We start from the raw sequence: 26,238 nt of genomic DNA, 5'->3' as shown, positions 1-26,238 counted from the left end.
AAGATTTCGTTAGTGACATTTTTTTTAAATTACATAATTACGAGTTTTTAATCCACTACACAGATTGAATACCGAAATACAATATATCATAACATTAAACCAATTTCGTACAAGTATACACTACACTATAAAATCCATCACTTTGACCCGCACTTTGACCAATGAAAGCACTTAATATTTATGTGGTGAGAAGTTATTATAGATCGTTCATTGTAATTAATTTCGTGGAAACACTTGGGAGTCACATATTTACATCACTTTTGAAATATTTTATTTATGATTGATTTTATTTATGATTTGTCCAGTTGGGTGTGGATAAGCAGTGTCACCATTGGTCGATTAGATGATCAATCAAGCTTATTACTTGTATCCACTTGAGCATGCTCAGGCGAATGAGCGGCTCATTTGGCCGAGCCGCTCAAGTGGAGACGCCTGAGCATGCTCGGGCTATTACATAGCTTCTATCGCGGGACTTGAGCGCGGGGACCGAATCGAGAAATTCCGTAACGAAAAAAGCTCACGCTCCCCACTCCGACGGGCGGAGGTGTGGCTTGAAGGCATAGCATGCAATAGCTTTACCGCGGCAGTCCCCGTGTGCCACACGTCGTTTTTTTAAAATCCAGTGACCATATAATTTTATTGTCTTATCCTGAGACTACTGACCATATTTTCAGTAAAAAATTCACATGTTTTTCTTTATTTCTCGTCAGTCAAGCGCATTAACTTAGTTCTTCTATTAATAAAGCACTTTGCAAACATATCTTTTTCTTCACTTGGACACTTTTTCTGGTCTTATATTCAACTTTCACTGGTCAAGTCCACTAATTGAGCCCGGTAACGAGCGCAACATTCCTATATCAGCACAGTTGTACTCCATAAGCAGCAAGGTATGATTGTAAGGCGAGACGATGGGGTTCATCAAGTGCTGCTATACGGGGCGGTAACTCGCCCGGGCATGTACGGGACATAGCCGCTAGGCTTTCCGCTAGATAACGTTTGGGGTCGTCTATACCTGGAAGATAATAAATATAGGTTAAAAAACACGCTTTAGAAATATAAGCTCATCAAATTGTACTGTCGCCATTCACCCTAACTGTAGTATATAAAACTACAAAACATGCTTTAAAAAGATTAGTAAAAATAATGGTTGTATTGTCAACGATCCTTGATATGTGCACAAAGTTTGAATTAAGTTTGTCGGTTTAAACTAGGTTTAAAATCGAGTGTGGATTCAGTTACAATCACACATGTGAAGATAAGAAAAACGTGTGAATAATCCCTCTAAGGTTATATCTCACATCATTATAAAAACTTGTTACCGAGTCCAATAGGCTATTTTTAAATTCAAAATTAGCCAGGTATAAGTACAGATTCAATGTTGCTGCTCGGAACATCGTACGTTCAGACAGAAAACAATTTTAGTTAAACATTGGTTAAACAACATGACTGTTTCTGAGTGTACGTGCACTCGCAGCTAACCTCCGAACCACTTTTAAGTTTGAATTGTACTACCAGTAAAAAAAAAACAAGTTGTTTTTCCTTTAAAAAACTCGTATCTACGTACTAGCAAGCGGGTCTCTATCCCCTGCGCGTGCGCAGGCCAGTTGTGCGTACTGCGGTTGGTAGCCGGGAGTATCGTCCACTTCTATGAAATGGTCGTCCGGAAGACTCGACTCGTCTACTGGCAGCTCGAACACGGAGATCAGCGCCTATGGGAATATATTATTAATTTATTATTAGATAGAATAAACAAAGTCACTTTCCGACATCTGTGTGTCTATATCTTTAAAATTACGCAACCGATTTTAACATCTTTTTTTTTTAATACACGGAGTTAAGAAGGCAAAATCGCGCGCGAAAAGGTACTATGAATACAAAAGAAAAATGTTGTTGTAATAAATTTGTCTAAGCGAATGCAGAATGATGATAAACTTTACGTGGAAGATGGCGTTCAAAAGCATTGAGAAATATTTTTTTAAAGTGTATTGTAGTTTATTTTATTTGCATTATATTGTATTGTACTACACTGTACTGCATTGTATTGAAAGAAAGAAGAAGAAGTATTGTGTATTGTCCAGACTGCCATTGCAGTGCTGTCGCAGAGCAGCTAGCCGCACGCACTGTACCTGAAGCAGCGGCGGCCACAGAGCAGCCAGCGAGCCCTGCTTGAAGTGCGCGCTGTCGCAGAGCAGCTTCACGCAGCCGACGGCGGCTGCTTTGCGCTCGAGAGCCCCGCCCACCTTCTGCAGGTCCGGGATCAGCACGCGCTCCACGTACATCGCGAACATGCTGCAATTTGTACAGAAAATCATCATCATTATCATCATCATCAGCGCATATACGTTTCCACTGCAAGAGGATTTTTTTTAAATTATTTATTAATTGCAGAGCAGTGGTGGCTCAGTGGTGAGACCTCGGACTTCGAATCGATAAGTCCGTGGTTCGAGACCAGGCGAGCGCGCAGGAAATAAATTGATTTTTCAATTTATCTGCGCATGTTGTAACATCACCACTGCTCGAACGGTGAAGGAAAACATCGTGAGGAAACCGACATGTCGAAGAATTAAAAAGTTCGACGACATGTGTCATCCGCCAACCCGCACTTGGCCAGCGTGGTGGATTATGGCCTGTACCCTCATAGGAGGCCCGTGTCCCAGCAGTGGGAACGTATATGGGCTGATGATGATGATGATGATGATGATTTATTAATTTTATTTATTACAGCCACTGGCGGTAATCCTAAATAATAAGGGCCGTCAGCGGCTCGGATAACGGTAGGTAAGGAAGGTTACATAGCGCGCAACTACACCGAGTGACAGGCCGTATCCATACTTAATATTATAAATGCGAAAGTAACTCTGTCTGTCTGTTTGTTACTCAATCACGCCTAAACTACTGAACCGATTGGTATGAAATTTGGTATGGTAATATTTTAATGCCCGAGAAAGGACATAGGCTACCTTTTATTGCGAAATATGTACCACGGACGAAGCCGAGGCGGGCCACTAGTTTAAAATAAATTCCTTGTTCGATTTTCAAAGCCTACTTTCGCAAAAACAAAAACACAATTCTAAAGAAAAGTGCGCAATTCCAAAAACAAATACAATAACCACTCAAGTGCTGAACGACCGGGAGCCGGTCGATCCACATACAGGGGCTGGTGCGTTGCGACCGGCTCCCGGTCGATCCACAGACAGGGGTTTTGCGTTCGCTTTATAAAACGGTCTAATAACCTTCCTCTTTCTAACTTATATGACATGTTAAGGAAAAAACAGGCTAGCTATAAATCAAGATAACAACATAACCACATGATTTAAGTGGCCCACTTTTGATGACACATTGAGTAGGTAGTTTTTTGTACAAAAAAATAAACAGGGAATGTGTAAAAAAATGTATGGGAGGGTATGATGTTTTTATTTTCTCGTAAGAAGAGTGTAACAAAGGATCAATATATATTAAAATCTCACTGAACAGCTGTTTTAATTTTTTATTAGCAGACAAAATGTAACAAAAATTACAAGGGTACATTTGCTTTGACTTACAAGTTGTTTTATTAATTTAAATGTTACCATGTTTTGACAAGGCATAGACTATTTTATTATCTATGAATTTAAATACTTGGAAATGTGCTATTGTTATAGGAATCTGAGTTAATCGACTTTATAAAAATATTGGACCGCCAAAAACCCCATTTGCGGCGGCACCGGGAGCCGGTTCCGCACATTTCCCGATTTTTGCAAAATGGCTCCCGCACTTGAGTGGATAAAGAAAAGAAAAAATTCGATAGTTTCTGTGAATATCACTTTAAAATTAAAGTAGTTAAATATTACCAATGCCAGTTAAAATATGGTCTTACCACAAAACAATTTAAACACAGTCTAACTTTAAACCAGGGATCTGTCACTTCAATAGTTGAGTAGTATGTGAAATACGGCAAAACCTGATTAAAGATAACCCGCGCTTAAAGTTAAACCCTGTCTAAAGTTTTTTGTGGTAAGACAGTATGTTTCTTAAATAGACGAAAATATACTCACTTGGCTTGTATGGAATCGATGAGATCAATGAGCGTATCAGCGCCGAAGTGTGCCGCGAAGAATCCCAAGAACGCGATGAGACCGCGCACGTATTTAGTTGTCTTCGACGACGACAGACGTTGGAATAGCAGAGACATTATCTGCTTTGTGTACGGTTGCATGTCCGTCCTGTAAAATTTTTTTGATGTGAACAAAAATTTAAAAAAAAATGTGTGCGTGTACACACGTAAGAAGTGAAACTTCTTTATGAGCTTATTTTTCAAAAAATAATTGACTATATGCAACTTGACAGAAATACGTCGAATCACGCGTGGTAGGGATAAGAAAAAGATGGCGCGTAACGGAAAAATGTCACACGTAACGAAAAAATGTTACACTAAATTTTTTTCCAACCCCGATAAAGAAGTTTCACTTCAATAAAAACCTTTGGGGGAGGCCTATTTCCTGCATTAGACGTCCTAAAAGGCTGGAATGATGATGATGATAAACAACAACGCTATATAATAGTGTGTATACATCAATACTAATATTATAAATGCGAAAGTAACTCTGTCTGTCTGTCTGTTACTAAATCACGCCTTAACTACTGAACCAATTTGCATGAAATTTGGTATAGAGATATTTTGATACCAGAGAAAGGACATAGGCTACTTTTTACATCGGGACATAGGATAGGTTTTATCCCGGAAATCACACGGGAACGGGAACTATGCGGGTTTTTCTTTGACTGTGCGGGCGAAGCCGCGGGCGGAAACCTAGTAGTCTATATTATGCAGTAGTGTGTACGGTGTTTTACATCTGCCAGGCGAACCGTGACGGTTCACATTTCTTTTTTTATGTATTTATATTATTTATTTTCCAAATTTATTTTATAAATTTAAATTTGGCCAGTTCTATTCTACTTTTATGCAATAAACATTAGTTTTAGTTCATTTGAGACACCATGTCATTTTACATAAACTAAATATATATTATCGCAGAATTAAAAAAGTACTTACGTTCCGAACTTATAAAGCATCGTCTGTACAAGATAAAATCCCTCATGATCGTTCGTTTTGGATGCAATCAGTTTCTGGAACACGCCCAACATTGCCGTCTGGAAAAAAATTCAGTGCATTAGTAAATCTATAATATAAAAATGAATCGCAAAATGTGTTGGTAACGGTTGAACCAATTTCGTTATTTTTTAATATTCCTTGAAGTACGAGGATTGTTCTTATGGGTGGAAAACATAAACACGTACCACGGGCGAAGCCGGGGCAGACCGCTCGTTAAACAATGAAGAAGAAAACTATTAAAGAACTACATAGTTTCTTTCCGGCTCTTCTCTGTAGAAACCACTCTCCGATAAAGTGGCGAATGGTAAAACTACAGTATACGATTCAAAAGTGCGTGTGAGTTTGAATGATATGTTGTCGCTGTAAATGTAAATACACCGTTACAAGTGCTGGTCAGAAACAAGCAGAAACCTTTCTATATAGCTTTAGACCTGACTACGACTTAACGAACTACATCCTCTAACTATTTTCGCCTTCTTCCCACTTTTTCCAAGTACCTCCCACAAATTTCCCAACTCCCTACTTTTTCCACGGTACCCTAACCAACTACTTCCCCCTACTTTTTCAACCTCCCCAACTTACCAATTTCCCCGAAGCCCTAACAAGCTGATCCTGTGTGGCTATAAACGCGCACAGCAGTCACAAGCGGTCGCACGTTGGCCACCCGTTCCCAGAGCGCAGGCTCCACGAGGCAGGATATAACCACAAATACTGATCTTCCCCAACATCAGAACTGTTAGAGTTGGTCAGTAACTTGCAGGAAACCTTCCTATATAGTTCTAGATAGTAGTATGTATAGTACTAGTAGTAGTTGGTTTGATCGTGGTCTGGCCACGATCAAACCAACTACTTCCCCTGACTACTTTCGCCTTCTACCCACTTTTTCCACCTTCCCCCTACTTTTTTGCCTTTTCTCTATTTTTTTCACTAATGTGAAAAAAAGGGTAGTCCCTAACTTACCAATTTGCCCGAAGCCCTAACAAGCTGGTCCTGCGTGGCTATAAAAGCGCACAGCAGTCGCACAAGCGGCCGCACATTAGCAGCCCGTTCCCACAGCGGCGGCGCCACGAGGCAGGGCAGGAGCGCCGCGTACGCGGAGCCTTCGCCCCCGCCCGCTGCATTGTTGGCGCCGCGCAGCTCCAGCAATAAGGACAGCATTTGGAACACGTACGGCATGAACTCTGCAAAAAACAAAACAAGTTTTGAGGTTAATTCCCTATCACTACATAGTATAAAACAAAGTCGCTTTCTCTGTGCCTATGTCCCTTTGTATGCTTAAATCTTTAAAACTACGCAACGGATTTTAATGCGGTTTTTTAATAGGTAGAGTGATTCAAGAGGACGGTTTTAGTATATAATTTATTAGGTTTTAGAGAAAGCGCGCGTAGCCGCGGGCGGTAAGTAGTTTTAAAGATTTAATAACTCAGGCCCCGGAACCACAGACACAATAGAAAATCAATTGTGTCTTGGACCGATCGGGCCGCTGGGGGCTCAATGGGTTAAGCATACAAAGGGGCATAGGGACAGAGAAAGCGACTTTGTTTTATACTATGTAGTGATAATGTATTTTTTTTTGTAACAAATTGGATAAAACAGGAGTATAATGTAGCAACAACAATATATATGATAAACTCAGCACTTTATACATTTTATTGAAATTTAATACAACAGTCCTAGTTTCTCTATAACAATAAAACATACCTTGGACATCATTTTGTAGCACTTCTTGGAATATCGGGAATAGCGCATCTTCAAATGCCGTAATAGCACTTGGGTTTGATTTCACCACCAATCTAAAATAAATCAGCATATTATTATTAAATCTTGCATTTTTTTTACTGCCTGGATTAGCTTATATTTTAAAGATAAGTTAAATCTAAGTAAATGACTGTAAAAATGATAAATTTGAAGATGTTTAATGTCACACCATTTTACTAATCCATACATATAAATGCGAAAGTAACTCTGTCTGTCTGTCTGTTCTGTTACTCAATCACGCCTAAACTACTGAACCAATTTTCATGAAATTTGGTATGAAGATATTTTGATACCCTAGAAAAGACATAGGCTAATTACGCAATCCCAGAAATCCCACGGGAACGGGAACTATGCGGGGTTTTCTTTGACTGCGAAGGCGAAGCCGCGGGCGGAAATCTAGTATTTTATATGCAAACCGATTCACATTAGAACAAGATTATGTTCCTTCTTTACTCAGATATCGCTATCAGTCGCTTTAAAAGAAGCAGATAAACATTATACATGTGCTTAAGAACCACAGGAAAGGTCTTTGCAGCTTTCGCTTGTGTTCTGGAAACCAGATGGCTGATAAACATACATTAATAATTTTAAATAAATACTTGTATAGTTAACTATCAGCAAACCTGGCGAACTCCGCTTCGCCACCAGAGACACATTTTCTTTGCTATAAACCTCACGGAGCCCGAGACCTTTCCAATGAATGCAAAACCATGGAAATCTGTTGGTGCGTTCTTGAGTTATAGCGTCAGGAAGGAAAACTCGACTTATTTTTATATAGAAGACTAGCGGTCCGCCCCAGCTTCGCCCGTGGTACATGTTTACGTTTTCTCTACATAAGAACCATCCTCGTACTTCAAGGAATATAATAAAAAAAGAATAATCGAAATCGGTTCAGCCGTTCTCGAGTTATGCGCTTACCAACACATTTTGCGATTCATTTTTATATATAAGACTAGCTGGTGCGTTGTGCGCGGGCTGCAAGCAGCCCGCGAGCTCCTTTTGCCCCAGGGTTGAAGCAATAGGGCAGTCATTAGAAAATGTGTTGGAATTCCCAGTCCATTTGTAATTTCCTGCTAACAGCGATTCCACAGTCAATCGGAAGTGCTTATAAATTCCCAATTCAAATATTTTCTATTCTGGAATGCTGTCGACCTTCGAGGGTGCGTGGTGCGCGGGCTGCAAGCAGCCCGCGAGCCCCTTTTGCGCCTGAGTTGAAGCAATAGGGCAGTCATTTGAAAATGCATTCGAATTTCCTGTCCATTTGTTACATCTGCTAACAGCTAATGCTTATAAATTCCCCATTCAAGTATTTTCCACTCCGGGAGGTTGTCCACCTTCGAGGGAGGGTAGTGCGCGGGCTGCAAGCAGCCCGCGAAGCATCCCAGGGCAGAAATCTTCCGTCATTTGAAAATGCATTCGAATTTCCTATTCATTTGTTACATCTCCTAACAGCGATTCGACAGTCAGTCGGTAATGCTTATAAATTCCCCATTCAAATATTTTATGTTCTGGGGGGCTGTCCACCTTCGAGGGTGAGTGGTGCGCGAGCTGCAAGCAGCTCGCGGCTCATCCCAGGGCAGAAATCTTCAGTCATTTGAAAATGCATTCGAATTTCCTTTCCATTTGTAACATCTGCTAACAACGATTCTACAGTCAGTCGAAACTGCTTATAAATTACTTATTCAAATATTGGTAAAATTTTTGAAACGTCTTATCGATAGCGGGCAGTGACTTTTCATAATAAACTGTTCAAGAGTTAACCTAACACGCTAGTCGCTTCGCTCCTCGCTACCTATTTGAATATTTAGGCCGGCCGCTGCCGCGACTCGCTCGCTTCGCTCGCTTGGCTCGTACGATAGGTAGTTCAAAAGTTAACCTAACACGCTCGTCGCTTCGCTCCTCGCTACCTATTTGAATATTTAGGCCGGCCGGCGGCCACTGCCGTGACTCGCTCGCTTCGCTCGCATGGCTCGTGTGGTAGTTCAAAAGTTAACCTTACACGCTCGTCGCTTCGCTCCTCGCTACCTAAACTGCTTATAAATTACTTATTCAAATATTGGTAAAATTTTTGAAACGTCTTATCGATAGCGGGCAGTGACTTTTCATAATAAACTGTTCAAGAGTTAACCTAACACGCTCGTCGCTTCGCTCCTCGCTACCTATTTGAATATTTAGGCCGGCCGCTGCCGCAACTCGCTCGCTTCGCTCGCTTGGCTCGTGCGGTAGGTAGTTCATAAGTTAACCTAACACGCTCGTCGCTTCGCTCCTCGCTACCTATTTGAATATTTAGGCCGGCCGTTGACGCGACTCGCTCGCTTCGCTCGCTTGGCTCGTGCGGTAAGTAGTTCAAAAGTTAACCTAACACGCTCGTCGCTTTGCTCCTCGCTACCTATTTAAAAATTTACGCTGGCCGCTGCCGTGACTCGCTCGCTTCGCTCGCTTGGCTCGTGCGGTAGTTCAAAAGTTAATAAATATTTTCTACTCCGGGAGGCTGTCAACCCTCGAAGTTGCGCGGTGCGCGGGCAGCAAGCAGCCCGTCGGTGCCGTCTTTTGCCGATGCTATTCAATTACCCTTCCTACTATGGAAATTTCCATACAAAATTTTCGAAAAAAAAATTTCGCTTTTTACCAAAAATTTTTATGTGCCTGGAAGCGGACCAAGTTTTTAAACATTTTTTACTTCGACGACCCCGACCTAAGTGCAACCGGTTCAGAGAGCCGTTGAATTTCGTGATGTATGGAAAATGGAAACCGGGGGTCGGAGAGAAATTCTGAGTATGCAGTTTTGTAAATCTGACCGATCAGAGCACAAAAGTCAATTTTCAGACCGATCGTGACGGAACCGGCGCCACCATCTTGCTTTGAAAAATTGGCCATTTTTTGAAAAAAAAATTGCGTCCAATTTGAAATTTCTCGATTGCCCTGGTAGCACCCCATCTTCCTGATTATTTTTTAGTTCTACACCCCCCGGCTATCTGGCGCCGTTTCGGAGAGCTGTCGAATTTTGCGTTGTATGAAACTTGGAAACCAGCGGTGGAAACTCGATTATGAGTATGCCAACTTAATGTGCGGCTCGATTGAAGCCCCTGTGCCAAGTTTCAGCGTGATCGGCCCAGCGATGGCCGTTTTAGAATTTGTATGGCGGCGGCCATTTTTTCCGCCATTTTGAATTTTTTTCACTATCTGTGGTAATTGCTCGAGGTCTACTACAAGTTTAGTTCGAGCACCCCAGATGTATCTGCTACCGTTTGCGCAGGCCGTTGACCGTCTCCGCGGGCTGTAAGAAAGTTCAAGATTTCGGATTTTTCTGGATATCCTGGGAGCTGGGCGAGTATGAATGCGTCATTGGTTTATTTCTCTATTGCACCACCTCGTCTAAATTTACGTTTTTATGTTTGCGCCAAAAATGGAAAAATTCCAAAATCGAGCGTCCCACTATGGCTCCCTGGTAGCGTCCCAGGGTGGTGATCATTTTTAGTTCCGGGACCCCCCACCCAACTCACACCGTTTCCGCGGGCCGTTGGAGTTTACGTTGTATGGAAGTTGGAAACGGGGGCCCGGAGCCACTCGAACGGGGCACCGATCGATTCGCCGGCTCGAACAGAGCACGTGTGCCAAATTTGAGACGTAAGGATTCATAAACGGCGATTTTAACAAAGTACGGCGGCCATCTTGTTTTCGCGAAAATCCCCATTTTTCCACCTCCCCTGGTAATCGCCACCAGTTCCGAGAATTTTTTGTTCAGACACCCCCCCTCCAGGTATCACCGTTTTTGCGCACCTCCAGGGGTCCACTTGGTTTTCGAAGATGATCGAGATCGCTATATTTTTCTGGTGGTCACTGGGAGCACCTCTACACGATCACGTCAAAATCCCCCCTACTTTCCCCGTAGTTTCCGAGAAACCCGATGTCAGTCAGTCAGTGAGTGAGTGGTAGTGTAGCTTTATATATATATGACTAGCTGGTGCGTTGTGCGCGGGCTGCAAGCAGCCCGCGAGCCCCTTTTGCCCCTGGGTTGAAGCAATAGGGTAGTCATTTGAAAATATATTCGAATTTTCTGTCCATTTGTTACATCTGCTAACAGCGATTCTACAGTCAGTCGTTAATGCTTATAAATTCCCCATTCAAGTATTTTCCACTCCGGGAGGCTGTCCACCTTCGAGGGAGCGTAGTGCGCGGGCTGCAAGCAGCCCGCGAAGCATCCCAGGGCAGAAATCTTCAGTCATTTGAAAATGCAATAAAATTCCCAGTCAATTTGTTATTATCTGCTAACAGCGATTCCACAGTCAATCGAAGTGCTTATAAATTCCCCATTCAAATATTTTCTATTCCGGGGGGCTGTCCACCTTCGAGGACGCGCGGTGCGCGAGCTGCAAGCAGCTCGCGGCTCATCCCAGAGCAGAAATCTTCAGTCATTTGAAAATGCATTCGAATTTCCTGTCCATTTGTTACATCTGCTAACAGCGATTCTACAGTCAGTCGAAACTGCTTATAAATTACTTATTCAAATATTGGTTAAATTTTTGAAACGTGATCCCGAATTTTATTTTTTTGATGTGTCTAATCAATAGCGGTGACTTTTCATAATAAACTGTTCAAGACAATAAATGTGTGAAGATGTATAAAACATATTGAAAACTTCAAGTCATCATTAGTAGCGTCGTTTAAAATCAAATTCATTATGCTTTCGGCACTAAAAATATCTAAGTGAAAGCCATAGGACTAAAGTCAAAGGGTGTATCGAATAAGATATTGTTACACTATAAAAATAACTACTTTAAAAAAACCGACTTCAAAAACGGAAAAGTAAAAAATAATTAATTAGTTACTACATATTATTTAGTTGTGTTATTCACTATATAGGTTTGAAGTCGGTGCCAAGCATAAGCACTTATTAAACTACGCTATTTTTTGATACAAGAACTACCTACTTGCAATTCAATTACATTATTCGCAATACAAAAAATTGGCTATTTTCGATACAAAAACTACACTACTCTTGGTGTAAGTCCTACGCTTATAAAGCGTGAACGATTAGCTCATTCACTCAATAAATGTGTGAAGATGAATATATTATTACGTATTGAAAACTTCAGTCTTTTTAGTAGCTTCGTTTAAAATCAAAATCATTATGTTTTCGGCACTAAAAATAAGAACCTACTTTTCCGTTTTTGAAGTCGGTTTTTTTAACGTAGTTTTAATAGTTTTTAACCTACGTAGTTTTTTTGTTTGAGTGGGAATCGCCCTAAAGTCGCTTCTGTTCAAGAGTTTACTTAACACGCTCGACGCTTAATCGCTCCTCGCTACCTATTTGAATATTTACGCCGGCCGCTGACGTGACTTGCTCGCTTCGCTCGCTTGGCTAGTGCAGTAGTTCAAAAGTTAACCTAATTCGCTCGTCGCTTCGCTCCTCGCTACTTCTTTGAATTTTTACGCCGGCCGCTGACGTGACTTGCTCGCTTCGCTCGCTTGGCTAGTGCAGTAGTTCAAAAGTTAACCTAACACGCTCGTCGCTTCGCTCCTCGCTACCTATTTAAATATTTACGCCAGCCGCTGCCGTGATTCGCTCGCTACGCTCGCTTGGCTCGCTTGGCTCGTGCGGTAGTTCAAAAGTTAATAAATATTTATTACTCCGGGAGGCTGTCGACCTTCGAGAGCGAGAGAGCAAGCAGCCCGCGGCGCCGTCCTTTGCCGTTGCTATTCAATCACCCTTCCTACTATGGAAATTTCCATACAAAATTTTCGAAAAAAAAAATTTCGCTTTTTTAACAAAAAAAATTATATGCCTGGAAGCGGACCAGGTTTTGAAGTATTTTTTACTTTGGCGACCCCGACCTACCTGCCACCGGTTCAGAGAGCCGTTGAATTACGTGATGTATGGAAAATGGAAACCGGGGGTCGGAGAGAAATTCTGAGTATGCAGTTTTGTAAATCTGGCCGATCAGAGCACAAAAGTCAATTTTCAGACCGATCGTAAAGTAACTGGCGCCACCATCTTGCCTCGAAAAATTGGCCATTTTAAAAAAAAAAATTGCGTCCAATTTGAAATTTCTCGATTGCCCTGGTAGCGCCCCATCTTCCTGATCCTTTTTTAGTTCTACACCCCCCACCTATCTCGCGCCGTTTCGGAGAGCCGTCGAATTTCGCGTTGTATGAAACTCGGAAACCAGCGATGGAAACTCGATTATGAGTATGCCACCTCAATTTGCGGCTCGATTAAAGCCCCTGTGCCAAGTTTCAGCGCGATCACACCAGCGATGGCCGTTTTAGAATTTGTATGGCGGCGGCCATTTTTTCCGCCATTTTGAATTTTTTTCACTATCTGTGGTAATTGCTCGAGGTCTACTCCAAGTTTAGTTCGAGCACCCCAGATGTAGCTGCTACCGTTTGCGCGGGCCGTTGACCGTCTTCGAGAGATGAGGGAAAGTTTAAGATTTCGGATTTTTCTGGATATCCTGGGAGCTGGGCGAGTACGAATGCGTCATTGTTGTATTTCTCCATTGCACCACCTCGTCTAAATTTACGTTTTTATGTTTGCGCCAAAAATGGAAAAATTCCAAAATCGAGCGTCCCACTATGGCTCCCTGGTAGCGTCCCAGGGTGGTGATCATTTTTAGTTCCGGGACCCCCCACCCAACTCGCACCGTTTCCGCGGGCCGTTGGAGTTTACGTTGTATGGAAGTTGGAAACGGGGGCCCGGAGCCACTCGAACGGGGCACCGATCGATTCGCCGGCTTGAATAGAGCACGTGTGCCAAATTTGAGACGTAAGGATTCATAAACGGCGATTTTGGCAAAGTACGGCGGCCATCTTGTTTTCGCGAAAATCCCCATTTTCCCACCACCCCTGGTAATCGCCACCAGTTCTGAGCATTTTTTGTTCAGACACCCCCCCTCCAGGTGGCACCGTTTTTGCGCACCTCCAGGGGTCCACTTGGTTTTCGAAGATGATCGAGATCGCTATATTTTTCCTCTGGTCACTCGGCGCACCTCTACACGATCACGTCGTTATCCCCCCCACTTTCCACGTAGTTTCCGAGAAAACCGATGTCAGTGAGTCAGTGAGTCAGTGGTAGTGTAGCTTTATATATTATAATTAACACCCAGACATAGAGCAAACATCTATGTTCATCCCACAAATATTTGCAATGGGAATCGAACCCACGACCTGTGGCTTGGGAGGCTGGGTCAATTGAATAAATAAATGTTTGAGTATACTCACGACACAGAAAGTGACAATGTTTCAAACAGATAGTGATTGAAGTGCGGCTTGCAGGGGTTCTTAGTGACCACGGCGAGTAGACTGGCCAGTTTTGGCAACGCCTCGCCCAAGTATGTCAGCGACGATTCCCGGAGGCAGGATAATGTGCGTAGAATTGCTGGAAGATACAAGTTTTTATTTCTTATGATTGGGGAGGGTAATTGATGACATATAAGTTGTTTTTAATAGGTGGGAAATAATCATAATGGGTAAAATATTAAATCTTATCTACTTCGTATGAAAATGTATTATAAAATGAAATACTTGACTTCAACACAAATTTAAAAATAAATAATCTGCTCATAATAAGTCTATCTGGGAAAATTTAAATAATGATGTCCGTGACCTGAAATGGTTCATTTCGATATTCGACGAATACGTTTACCAAACCAAGATAAAAATTCAACCCTACAACCACACATCCACATCTTAACTTTGTGATTTTTAGATTTTATTTATTTCCTTCTTATATTATACCCGCTATGTGTTGTATCTGGCCATTTCTGGTCATATCTCTGCACTGACCTTTCATGACATACTCGTTGTGCTCCGCGGGCTCGTTCGTGTTGCCGAGCGCGGTGAACAGCGAGTGCAGCAGCACCGGGGCGTGCGGTTCGAGCGCAGCCCGCGGGACCATACCGCCTGCAAGGAGTTTCTCAACCGCGCACGCACCGTACGTGCAAACTACGCCGCGACCGTTTATGTGTTGTATCTGCAATATAGTATTTTTCTATAGCAATGTTATAAAACGTTTAAACTGAAAGAAAAAAACGACGTGTGACACTCGGGGACTGCCGCGGTAAAGCTATTGCATGCTATGCCTTCAAGCCACACCTCCGCCCGTTGGAGTGGGGAGCGTGAGGTTTTTTCGTTACGGAATTTCTCGATTCGGTCCCCGCGGTCAAGGCCCGCGATAGAAGCTATGCAATAGCTTAAAAAATGCAATTAAAGAGTTTTTAGTGTATGCACAATTTATCCTTTGGTAGCCGCGGCTTCGCCCACGTGGTGTAGAACATGACAAATTATATGTACATACTAAAAGTTTCCTTTTGAATCACTATAACTATTAAAAATTAAATAGTGATTTAAAAGGAAGGTTGTAGACTATTAGAATCTAGATTCATTTATTTATTTCATTTCATTTCTGTAACAACGTATTTTGTTTTTTTTTTTTTGTATTTTAAATAGTGGCTTTTTTTTTCACTCTGTTAGAATTTTCTTGTTCTTAGTTTGTTTTTGTTCCTGGCTATAGCTTGGTATAAGTAAGCTGTGTACGGTATTAATTGGATTGTAGAATTTATATGTATTATTAGATAAGAGCTAGATATAAGGTATTGTTCTACAATCTGTAACTGTACCTGTTTATAAAAAAATAAAAATAAAAATAAAATTTAACAGAAATTCAAAATTAATATTTACTCACTAGTAAAGGTAGGGCAGTGATCAACAAATCGTTCGGCAGTAGAGTCCGGAATGTCATAATGTATTTGAGAGAATCCGCTTTCAACACTGGCACCTCGTTAACTGAAACAAAATAATTGTATCTTAATGCATTCATCTCTTAAATGTTTATAACAAACCGTATGTGAACAGATTTAAATGTTCAGAACATTTAAATCTGTGTACCGACTACCGGGCAGCAAAACACGCGTGTCATCAGCGGGTTGCGTGACACCAGTTAGTCACCAGCGTGACGCCGGCCGCCTGCGTGCTGCCGCGTGACGTCACGGGGTCACGCCCCGCTCACCTTGCGGCTTGCCCAGCTCGGTGAGCACGTGCGCAGTGGCGAAGTGCGCCAGGTCCACCAGCGGCGAGGCGCGCGTGACGCCGGCCGCCTGCGTGCTGCCGCGTGACGCGAGTGACGTCACCAGGAACAATGCCGTGTCCTTGCAGCGCCACTCCCGGCCACCGCTCTCCTCGTACTTCTTCAGCATCACCTGGACGGGAGAATACATATTATTCTTCACAGAAGTAAATATGAAGAAAATTGTGCAACACATTTTTAAATTATCATAATATGCATCCTACAAATTTGCATGAGGAGTAGTAATAAAGCGGCAATATAGCAAATAATAATTCTTCATTAATAAGCATCTACTAATTTATCGACCACTCATACACAAGATATTCTATAAATTTTGTCATGGCCAACATACCTCAACATATTGTCCAAATATGGCCATAATCTTCTCCTCATAATGTTGGGCCAGAGTCCTTACTAGATCGCAGGCGGCTCGACGGCGAGTGTCCACGTCCGAACCCTCTATGTCTCTACGGACATACTCCTCTGGATTATCTTCAAATAGCTCCATGTCTGACTCTGAAATTATTATGTACATTAAATATTGGCTGTTCGCTTCGCTTTTTTTTTAATTTTTGAAAATACTGAAAACTGAACTGAACTGAATGAAAAATAGAAGATACAATTGAGTTGAAATAAAAAGGTACTTAAAATATATAGATATGCAACAATTAGGCCTTCCGCTCAGTTGCGGAAGAATTCTAACAAATACCCGCGGCCCCCTCATTAAAGCGGCTCGACGGAACACAGTGGGGTTTTAGTCGGTAAGAATCCGACATAACCCACGGCTCCTTCCCCGGGGGCCGTGGGTATCTTTGGAAGATTTCCCCACTATAAAAAAAAAAAAAGGCCTTCCGCTCAGGCCAGTCAATAGACAAATTACATTTTTCAATAACAAATACGGGAAAATATAAAATGTACATACCCCTAAACTCCATATTCGGTATGACCACCTTCTCACAAATACTGCTGAGAGTAGCTGGGTCTTCAAACAGACTCTTATAACTATTCTTCTCCGCCACTTTTGCGAGAAACGTCAGTGCATTTGACACTAACTAAAACAAAATGTTATTTTATATATAAAATATATATACATATGGCTATATTCGTATATTTTTCAATGTTTATAAATTAGTAGTGAAGATATAATCCATAAACTATATTTTTATTTTAGAAACTGCTTTAAAAACTGGCGGTAAGTTATTATTTTTATATAGTTAGACAGTTCAAATACACTTATAAACGAAGTTTAGTTGAATAAATAAATGTTTTAGTTTGAGTTTAATTTCTAACTAAAACTACTCAAAAATTCAGCAGACCAACAATAAAATTATAATTTCACAAAACAATTTTTTTTTATATAAATAAATAGCAGTATACCAACCGCATCATATTTAGTCTGTGGTCCCGTAGACAGTAGAACGTTCCAGACAGCCGTCACAAAGCTGGGAGCGTGTGGGCCAAACTCCTCTTCATACTTTAGCGCGTACAATGCGGCACACTCGCAAATCTCAGTACGCAGCTGTTCCATAACACCGGGCTTGTCTTCATCGTCCTAAAATACCATAAGCCAATGTTATTATTATTTTAAAAAAAGGTGTTTAGTAAGTAGGGATCATTTTACTGTCCCAGCAAATATTGTACTACCATACATACCATAAAAATATATATGAGTATTTAACCCATTGAACCCCAAGCGGCCCCATCGGTCCAAGACACAATAGATTTTCTATTGTGTCTGTGGTTCCGGGGCCTGAGTTATTAAAAAGCCTTTGTTGTACAAAAACGGTCAATTGAATGTATGTATGTGGCTGTACTTGAAAAAAAGGTAACAACAAAATATTCACAAAAAAAAAACTGAGAGGTATCAAGAGATACCTGGGTGGAACGAATTTCCTTTCTATATCAGAGAGAGAGAGTGACTGACAGATAAACACGCGCAATATGTCCTTACAAAGCAAAGCAAAAAGTGTAGCTACAAATTGTCTTCTTAATTTTTTCCACTCCCTTTAGCAACGCGCGATAACGAACTTCGTTCCAAAAAAAAACCTAACAATTCACTCACATTAGTTTCCAAGCACGGCACTTTAATCTGCAGCAAATTCAATAGGTTCGGCATCCATATGGGCATGTTATCTTCAAAGAACTCGGGCAAATCTTGATAGTTGAGTGAATAAAACACTTTGCATATAAGCACTAACGATCCGTATATAACTTTCAATGCTTGTGGGTTGTCTGCGTGTTTCGTCGTTAAATCTATGGTGGCCTGAAATATTAGATTTTAACTCAATTAAAATGATAAACTTTAGTAAAATATAAAAATACTAGATTTCCGCCCGCGGCTTCGCCCGCATTTGCAAAGGAAAACTCCCGAAATTTCCGGGAAAAAACTATCCTATGTGTTAATCCAAGTTACCCTCTATATGTGTGCTAAATTTCATTGTAATCATTTCAGTAGTTTTTACGTGAAAGAGTAACAAACATCCACACATCCATACATCCATACAAACTTTCGCCTTTTTATTATATTATAAAAATATTGTCTTATTATTATTTACTTATAATTATATTTATATTAGTATATTCATTGCTACAGTGCGACATAAAAGAGATGAAATTAATTAATTTGGAACTAATTTTTTTTCATTATCTGGCAACCCTGAATTATCAATGCAGCTGTCAAGTTGAATAAAAATTTGTTGTTTATTTGGTGAAGTTGAGATAAAATTGTTATTTTAAACAAGAAATTTACTCAAAAAAGGAGAAATCATGAAAAAGGTTAAACGTAGCGGTGTCCGTGATGCCATATATAAAGTTTTCATTCGGTGTTTCTCATAATTTCAAGCTGAAAAACGAGAAAAATATTTGGAAAACGTTTACAGACGTACAGCAGATTATACCGGTGAGATTCTATTTATTTTTGCTCAGTACTACGTAAAATAGAATATTCCATTAGTGACGAGTGTTTAATGTACGTATCTATGGCGATTATTACGTTTTTGAAATTTAATTTGAGGTTATTTGTATGTAAACAAAAACTAGTTTTTATAGTGCGACCAGCACAATTTGAGTCAAGAAGTTATATCCAATCCAACCAGCCTTAAATAGTATAGTGATAACTATTTTCATACAGCTATCTATGAATCCTTACTTGCTACTTAGGGGAGCGGGGGGCACGTTGTTACAGGGGTAAGAAGTTACACGCATTTTTTACCGGGATTTTAAACTCTTTGGTAGACGTAAGTGGCCTCATTTGTTTCCTTATCACATAGTGTGTTGCAAAAAAACAATAAGTGACCCGCCGAGCGGCAAACTGTTAGGTTATGTGCACGTGTCTCGATTTCCATCAATTAAGTAACAAAATCTTATACGAAATTTTTGATTCCTGCTGTCTATGCTTGTTATTCTCTAAATTCTTTTCACCTCGAACGTTCATAATGCATCGAGTTTTAATTTGTAATAGCGTTTTATTCTGCTATTAATATCCATCAATGGCGGCTTTAATTTTAATTAAAAAACATACCATGGGGCAGGTTGTTACAATTTTTCGGGGTAGGTTGTTACATGTAATAACTTGCCTCAGACCTTGTATTATCGTTCATCTCATTGACTTTAGAAATTGCTGTACTAGGTACAATTACTAGTCAAGAAGTTTATGAATCTGCTGCGGCAGAAGTACTGCAGAATAAAACGAGCATTCGTAAAGCAAGCAAAATGTTTAATTTGAAAAGAAAAGTGTCTTGAAAATGTTAGATTTTAGTTTGACTGAAGTGACAAGTTAAAAAAGTATAAATAATTTATTACCTACATGTTGATATTTACCACAGAATATTTACTGACGAAGTTTTCTAATTCAGTCATAAAAAAGTATTTTATAAAAGATTTAAGAAAGTTCCTGCCAAAGCTATGTGATTATTACTGTTAAAAGTTGGAAAATTACGATATAGATAGTTATTATAATTGCTCATAAATGTTATAAGACTGTTCAAAATAGTATCTTTTATTCATAACGTTTTGAAATAATAAAAAATAAATTAATTATTATTGTTCATTTTGTTTATTTACCTACTGTAACATCGTGCCCCGAAGCTGTAACAACTAGCCCCAAGTCAGGGGTAAGTTGTTCCAATCGACTCATTTCATTAATTCTCTATTATAGGAAAAATTACGTAAGTTTTAATATTTTTCCAATGCTATTCTACTAGCCGAATAGACACACTAATGGTAAAAGCAATCAAATGTATACATTATTTGATAGATTTTGTGATATTAATAATTATCTAAAAATTGTAACAACGTGCCCCCCGCTCCCCTACTAGAGTGGACGCAGGGATCCAAAGTGAGTCTTGGCCTCCGACATAAAAAAAAAATAGTTTTAAGCTACTAAATAAATATGTTAAATGTACTATTTGATTTTATTCATCTTAATTCGTTTGTTATAGGGGTTTCTGAAAGCACAGTACGCAGGATAGTGGAGCATGGGAGTAAAAATGAAGGAGAATATCTACAAAAAATAAATAAAAATATTTAGTTTTCAAATCACCTTGTTTTTTTTACCTGACGGACCCAGAAGGAGCGTAATGTGTTTGAGCCTTAGGTTTGAGGTGTATGTATGTATGTTTGTTTGTTCGTATGTTTGATTCTATGTGCGCCTCTGCAGTCTAAATGGCTTGACCGATTTCTATAAACTAATTCCAAATACATTTAAGTAAAATTTGACCTAGGTAGGTCATTTAAAATACTAATGTATTTTTGTCTTAAATTTACACGATGATGAATGAAACAACTTTAAATCGCGGTATTTATTACTTTTTATTTTTTTGATTTTTATTCTATAGTATCAAGATTGCTTGCGTCGCAGTATCAGTGTTGCTATATGAGCGACGGTGGCGCCCTCATTTTTTGTCATCTCTTTTGTGTCGCACTGTACTTCATAGGTTCTACTTTAAGTTTGGAAAAAAATCAATTATGGATAAGTTTATACACACAAAATGCTATATCCTAATCAATATAAGTGTGATATATATAATTAAACTAGATTTCCGCTCGCGGCTTCGCCCGCGTTTGCAAAGGAAAACCCGCAAAGTTCCCGTTCCCGTGGGATTTCCGGGATAAAAACTATCCTATGTGTTAATCCAAGTTACCCTCTATATGTGTGCTAAATTTCATTGTAATCGGTTCAGTAGTTTTTACGTGAAAGAGTAACAAACATCCATACATCCATACTTACAAACTTTCGCCTTTATAATATATATATTAGATTAGATGAATCTGTTACTTAAAGCTGCACTTAATAGATTTAAGCATAAATATGGACGGACAGACAAGGACAGCATTTTGATTTATACTGTGTAGTGATTATTATATAAATTAACTTATAATTTAAAGTAATACTCACCACAAAGAGATCAGTGAGGGGTTTGGCAAAATTTTCCAAAACATGCTTGATTTCTTCCCATAGTTTTTGTGATTTGAATTCATACCTATATCTCTTGAACAGCGAGTGTGCAGTTCTTAACACACCATTTATCACATGGAAATCACCTGAAAAATAAAAAATGTACTTACTGAGATTGTTTATGAAACAGTTTGTTATTAAACAATCTGTACTAAGAGTCTTTGTCTGAAGAGTTTGTTGGTTTGTTTGAACAGGCTAATTTCGGGAACTACTGGTCCTATTTGAAAAATTATTTCGGTGTTAGATTCATTCATTGAGGAAGGCTATAAGCTATATATCATCTCACTAAGACCAACAGAAGCGGAGCACTGCGGGTAAAACCGCGGAGCACAGCTAGTATAAAATATGTTGTAAGCAGCCCCATGTGTTTATACAGGCTAATCACCTTTGTTAAATAAAGTAATTTTTAGTTGTGGCTAAAATTTGAAATGAAAAATTGTATCTAAGCTACAAATTTTTCAGTAAATACTTAAAACCTTAACTGCGCTGAAAAATTGTGAATTAAGTGCTTATAGCAGTTTTTGGCAATTTCTCTTTCATATAAGGGCTGATTTTTCAATCCTTGGTTAAAACTTATTCATCGAATAACATATTAAACTACCATTTCAAAAATGTATTCCAATTGACCGTATTTGACAGTTTACAGGTGACATTTTAATATGTTCGTGTAATACTTTATTGGATGGATAAATTTTAACTGAGGATTGAAAAATCGGCCCTAAATAAAACAATATCTCACAATAAATAAGTATTCCTACCTTCATAATAAAAACATCAGAGCATATAAACATGAAAAGGAAAAAAAAAGATATGTGGTTTTAGACAATACACTAGAAATACATTAAAAAAAAATTCTTCTAATAAAACAATCATAATATTTAGTAGAAAATGTTACCTGTAGCAAATTTCTCCACCATTTCCGTAATAAGTCCAGGCCATTTCTCTGGGAAGTCTGATTTACCAATTATAGATACCGCATCGCTAAACTGTCTTTGAATTGCTTCTGGCGATTTTAACATGAGCGACACTATGAGGGTTTTAATTGTTGTTCTATCTGATGCGTGTATACAATCCCTTCCATCTTCTTCCTACAAATTTTGAAACATAATCATTTTATTTCATTTTATAAGTTACTAGCTTTTGAACAGCGGCTTCACCCGCTTTGTCTAAAACCTAATAAATTATAAACTAAAACCTTCACTGAGAATCACTAAATATAAAAAAATAGCATCAAAATCCGTTGCATAGTCTTAAATATTTAAGCATATAGGGATATAGGGACAGAGAAAGTGACTTTGCGTTATACTATGTAGTGATGTATAGACACAAGTTTAATTCATTTATCAGTATTTTAAATATATCATAGCTTACATTTATATAACGAGACAACAGTTTTATAAAGAGAGTAGGCTCTTTATAAGACTATTTCACAAAAAATTACAATATAAACTTCTAAGAGTAGAACATTAGTGATTGAGAGAAAAGTAAAGGTGCTATTTAGAGCATATGAGTGAGTCATCTGGTGGTTTTAATACTCATAATCTAGGTACAGATAAAAAACAGAGAGTAAAGGATCAGAACACACAATTCAATTTTAAATACCTAGGTCTTAGAGTATATATTACAATAGTATAGAGCGAGTGTATTGCACAGATTGCATAGTGCGCATCGTAGGCAGATGAGCTATAGATACTATATAGATGTGTGTGTGACAAATAGGGATGGGTAGATATAAATTGCGTGTTGAACTATCGATAAGTTATGTAAATAAATATGTATCATAAGTAAATTTTATGTTCAATAAGTTATTAAAGGAAAAATATATGAATAAAGTATAAATATGTAATTTTAAATTTGTTTACCAACTGAATAAAGTTTGTTTATTCCATTTGAATATTAAACATTATATAAGAAATTTTCTTGTATTAATTATAAGTACTCTAAAAAAATATGTTTGATTGGAATATCAGAAAAACGTGAGTACTTTTTAAATAATAAAGTTAATAAAATAAAAGATCGGGTTTAGTGCTATTTATTTAATAATAAATCAAACAATAATAATAATGTTTTAAGAATGGTAAAAAATATTAAGGAATAATTAATAATTTAAAATGATAATATAATAAATAATATTAATAATTTTTTTATTCAATTTTATTATTATATTTAGCGGTTCAGAAAATATATCGTAACATTACATACTTTACATTTACACTATAATACATTCGCATTCATAATTTAGAAAGTGTATCATACAAAACACACCACAAATTTATTTATAATACATTTTTAAAAGAGTTTTAATTTTAAAGTTAAATAAATAATTTGTTAAAATATAGTTCTTCTAGTAAACTTTAGGTATATCGAGTACAGCCGCGTTGGTCAGGTCACATCACTACGATCACGTGGCGGCAGTGAGGCGCGCGAGCGAGCCTGCGCGTGTCCGCCTCCCACCTACTCTTCACCCCCGCGATGCTAGATTTATTTTCATCAAATTATGTTTAACAATCGACTTACTGATGAAATGTGATAGTGGATTTCAATTTTCAGTATTTTCTAGTATCGTTTTTGCAAGATAGAACTGCACATTTCACCACGTTTATTCGTAAATATGAAAAAAATCCAGAGCAACGCACTTCGTGAGCACTCAACCACAACTGCTCGCGGCAGGAGCGTCGTGTTGTTCCCACCTGTGCCTACTGTTCCCACTTGGTTGTTCGCACTCTATAGATAGTATATATACTCTAAGACCTAGGTACTTAATTGGAATAACTTGTGTGTATATAACTAACGAATAACAATACTTTGTGTCGATCATAAAAATTTACAGTTTTTTTTTTATTTTTTTTTTTTTGTTAAAAGTTGAATTGAATTAGTTTTTTTTTTTTATTACAGTACATTTCAAACTTGGAGGCTCGAACATCGAACGCTGTGATGGTCAGAAAACAATTTTAGATATTACCGGAACATTAAGGGTCGGTTACCCGCACTTGTGCATTTGAGGCTAACTTCCGAACAGCCATTAAGTTTGAAACAAACTGTAATTATTATGAATTGGTATATTGTAATTACTTAACATATTATTACCTATTCAAATAGAGGTATAAAACTTACCACAGCCCAATTACGCTTGATATAGTTTTTAAAAGTTACTGCTGCGGCAACTCTTATTGTTAGATCAGCTGAATCCTTATCAACGAGATGAAGAAGAAGAATAGCATAGTTCTGGTTAACTTCCACACCCTCCAAAAACTTTTCAGCTGTGGAATAATAACAGAAACATTTTGATCAAAATCCTTTGGGGAGGAACTTTTTAGAAGGAATAGTTGCTACTTGTGTATGAGAAGGACATGGCTATGGCTCTATAAGGCGTATCAATGATATGTGGTACCTTTAAGCCCAGGCAAGGGCATGGACAGTTAGTTAGGTAGGTATCCAAGAACTAGTAAAATTATTAAATAAAAGTCGGATACATAAAACACCTCAAGAGTCTTCATAATACGATGAACTCGAAATTCGAATGATTCGGTGTATGTATATAATTTTATAATAAGTTTACTCGACATATAGGTTACTTTGTATTCACACAATCACAATTTTTAACTAACAAACATTTTTTTGCAAGTAACAAATGCATACGAATTAGTAGATATTAACAAATATAGTTTAACCAACGAACGAAATCTAAGTAGCTGCTCAATTGCAAAATACTCACCCGGTCTTCGAATGTTTGGATCAGGGTTTAGTGTCTGTTGAAGGTAATTAGCGAGAGTAGCAAGATTTTCGTCAGTGACTTCCATTTTATATAACGCGTAAACTATAAATTTAAGTATAATATGTAAAACACAAGTTATTTCTTAATAATTCGCTGAAGAACACGGAACATGCCTCCAATGCCTCTATTACGAACCGTTTAATTATATTTTTGACACTGACAAATGGACAAGTATGAAAATTACGAACTAGAAAAATGGCCGTCCTGTCAAATTAATGCCCATGTTATGCCATTGGTTATGCCGGGTCCAGACTGGTGAAACGTAAAAGGCCCTACTCACGGTTCAACACAACCCACAATCTGCTGACACAATTTGTTACAGTCGCGATTGAGCGTTCTCTACTCACGATTCATCCAACCCTCAATCTGATGACACAATTTCATTCCGCGATTGCTTGCCACAACGTGTGCACGTCACGTTGATGCCTGGCCTGATGCTAAACCTCAACGCAATAATACGCATTATTAATGGATATACTAATTTATGATATATATGATAATTATCTTTGTAAAGCTTGTATTTTTTTTCCAATTTTATTGATAGATTTCAAGGGCTATAAAGTATAAACGGCTATAAAATATAAACATCTTCCTCAAATAAGTAAAAATGTCTTTCCCGCGTTTATCTCAAAACCGCCATTTTGCGATTACTGCATTCTTCATTAGTTAACGCGGCAGCGCGATTGAGCCGAGATTGGAGCAATCACAATACTCACGTTTCAACACGCACACAATCTGCTGAGACAATTTGTCGGGTTGCTTCCGCGCAGATCCAATACGCAACATGTTGGGTTACGCCCCCAACGTGCCCTCAACTACACTATTCACGACACAATCTGTCAGCTCACTGCAGATTGTGTCAACAGATTGTTACTGAAATTGAATCGTGAGTAGGCTACTTTACTGAAATTGAATCGTGAGTAGCCTGCTTAACATGCAATGCATTCTGCCTTTCATTGCATGTTCGCTGCAAGCGTGGACGCATAGTGCGCGAGCGTTTTCACATTATCCGATCCGATATCGGATATCGAACGCCGATAGCCGATATCCGATATCGGATACAATTTGCCCTTTCACATTGTCCGATATCATCA

The 26,238-nt window shown here is 38.8% G+C and overlaps 1 protein-coding gene and 1 long non-coding RNA gene across 2 annotated transcripts; one reads left to right on the top strand and one right to left on the bottom strand.

Annotated features, from left to right (window-relative positions):
• Window positions 1-530: 530 nt before the first annotated feature.
• On the bottom strand, window positions 531-25,470 carry LOC123701700 (exportin-2). The gene is made up of 19 exons (XM_045649205.1): window positions 25,085-25,470; window positions 24,484-24,629; window positions 22,265-22,457; window positions 21,310-21,455; window positions 17,977-18,177; window positions 17,296-17,466; window positions 16,837-16,966; window positions 16,267-16,430; window positions 15,858-16,047; window positions 15,534-15,634; window positions 14,636-14,822; window positions 14,072-14,228; window positions 6,794-6,885; window positions 6,053-6,273; window positions 5,033-5,130; window positions 4,035-4,202; window positions 2,127-2,289; window positions 1,565-1,709; window positions 531-1,012 (listed from the first exon to the last, which is right to left on the bottom strand). Exons 1-19 carry the CDS (start codon window positions 25,167-25,169, stop codon window positions 858-860), a joined length of 2,913 nt encoding a protein of 970 aa, XP_045505161.1. The 5' UTR covers window positions 25,170-25,470; the 3' UTR covers window positions 531-857.
• LOC123701701 lies at window positions 18,498-20,390 on the top strand. Its single transcript, XR_006752772.1, has 2 exons — window positions 18,498-18,813; window positions 20,354-20,390. It is a non-coding gene; the product is annotated as an uncharacterized LOC123701701 (long non-coding RNA).
• Window positions 25,471-26,238: the final 768 nt, after the last annotated feature.

This window comes from Colias croceus, chromosome 22 (genome assembly GCF_905220415.1).
Source record: "Colias croceus chromosome 22, ilColCroc2.1".
In the NCBI taxonomy this organism is placed as follows: domain Eukaryota; kingdom Metazoa; phylum Arthropoda; class Insecta; order Lepidoptera; family Pieridae; genus Colias; species Colias croceus.
This window is presented reverse-complemented; position numbering and strand designations above follow the sequence as displayed.

What these genes read in the sequence shown, in the direction of transcription:
- LOC123701700 (XM_045649205.1), bottom strand. Translation starts at nt 25,169, where the DNA reads ATGGAAGTCACTGACGAAAATCTTGCTACTCTCGCTAATTACCTTCAA. An exon ending in CCCTCACTGATCTCTTTGTG is followed by an intron (nt 18,178 to 21,309) that starts GTGAGTATTACT and finishes CTAATATTTCAG; the next exon opens with GCCACCATAGATTTAACGAC. An exon ending in TGCCGTGCTTGGAAACTAAT is followed by an intron (nt 17,467 to 17,976) that starts GTGAGTGAATTG and finishes ATGGTATTTTAG; the next exon opens with GACGATGAAGACAAGCCCGG.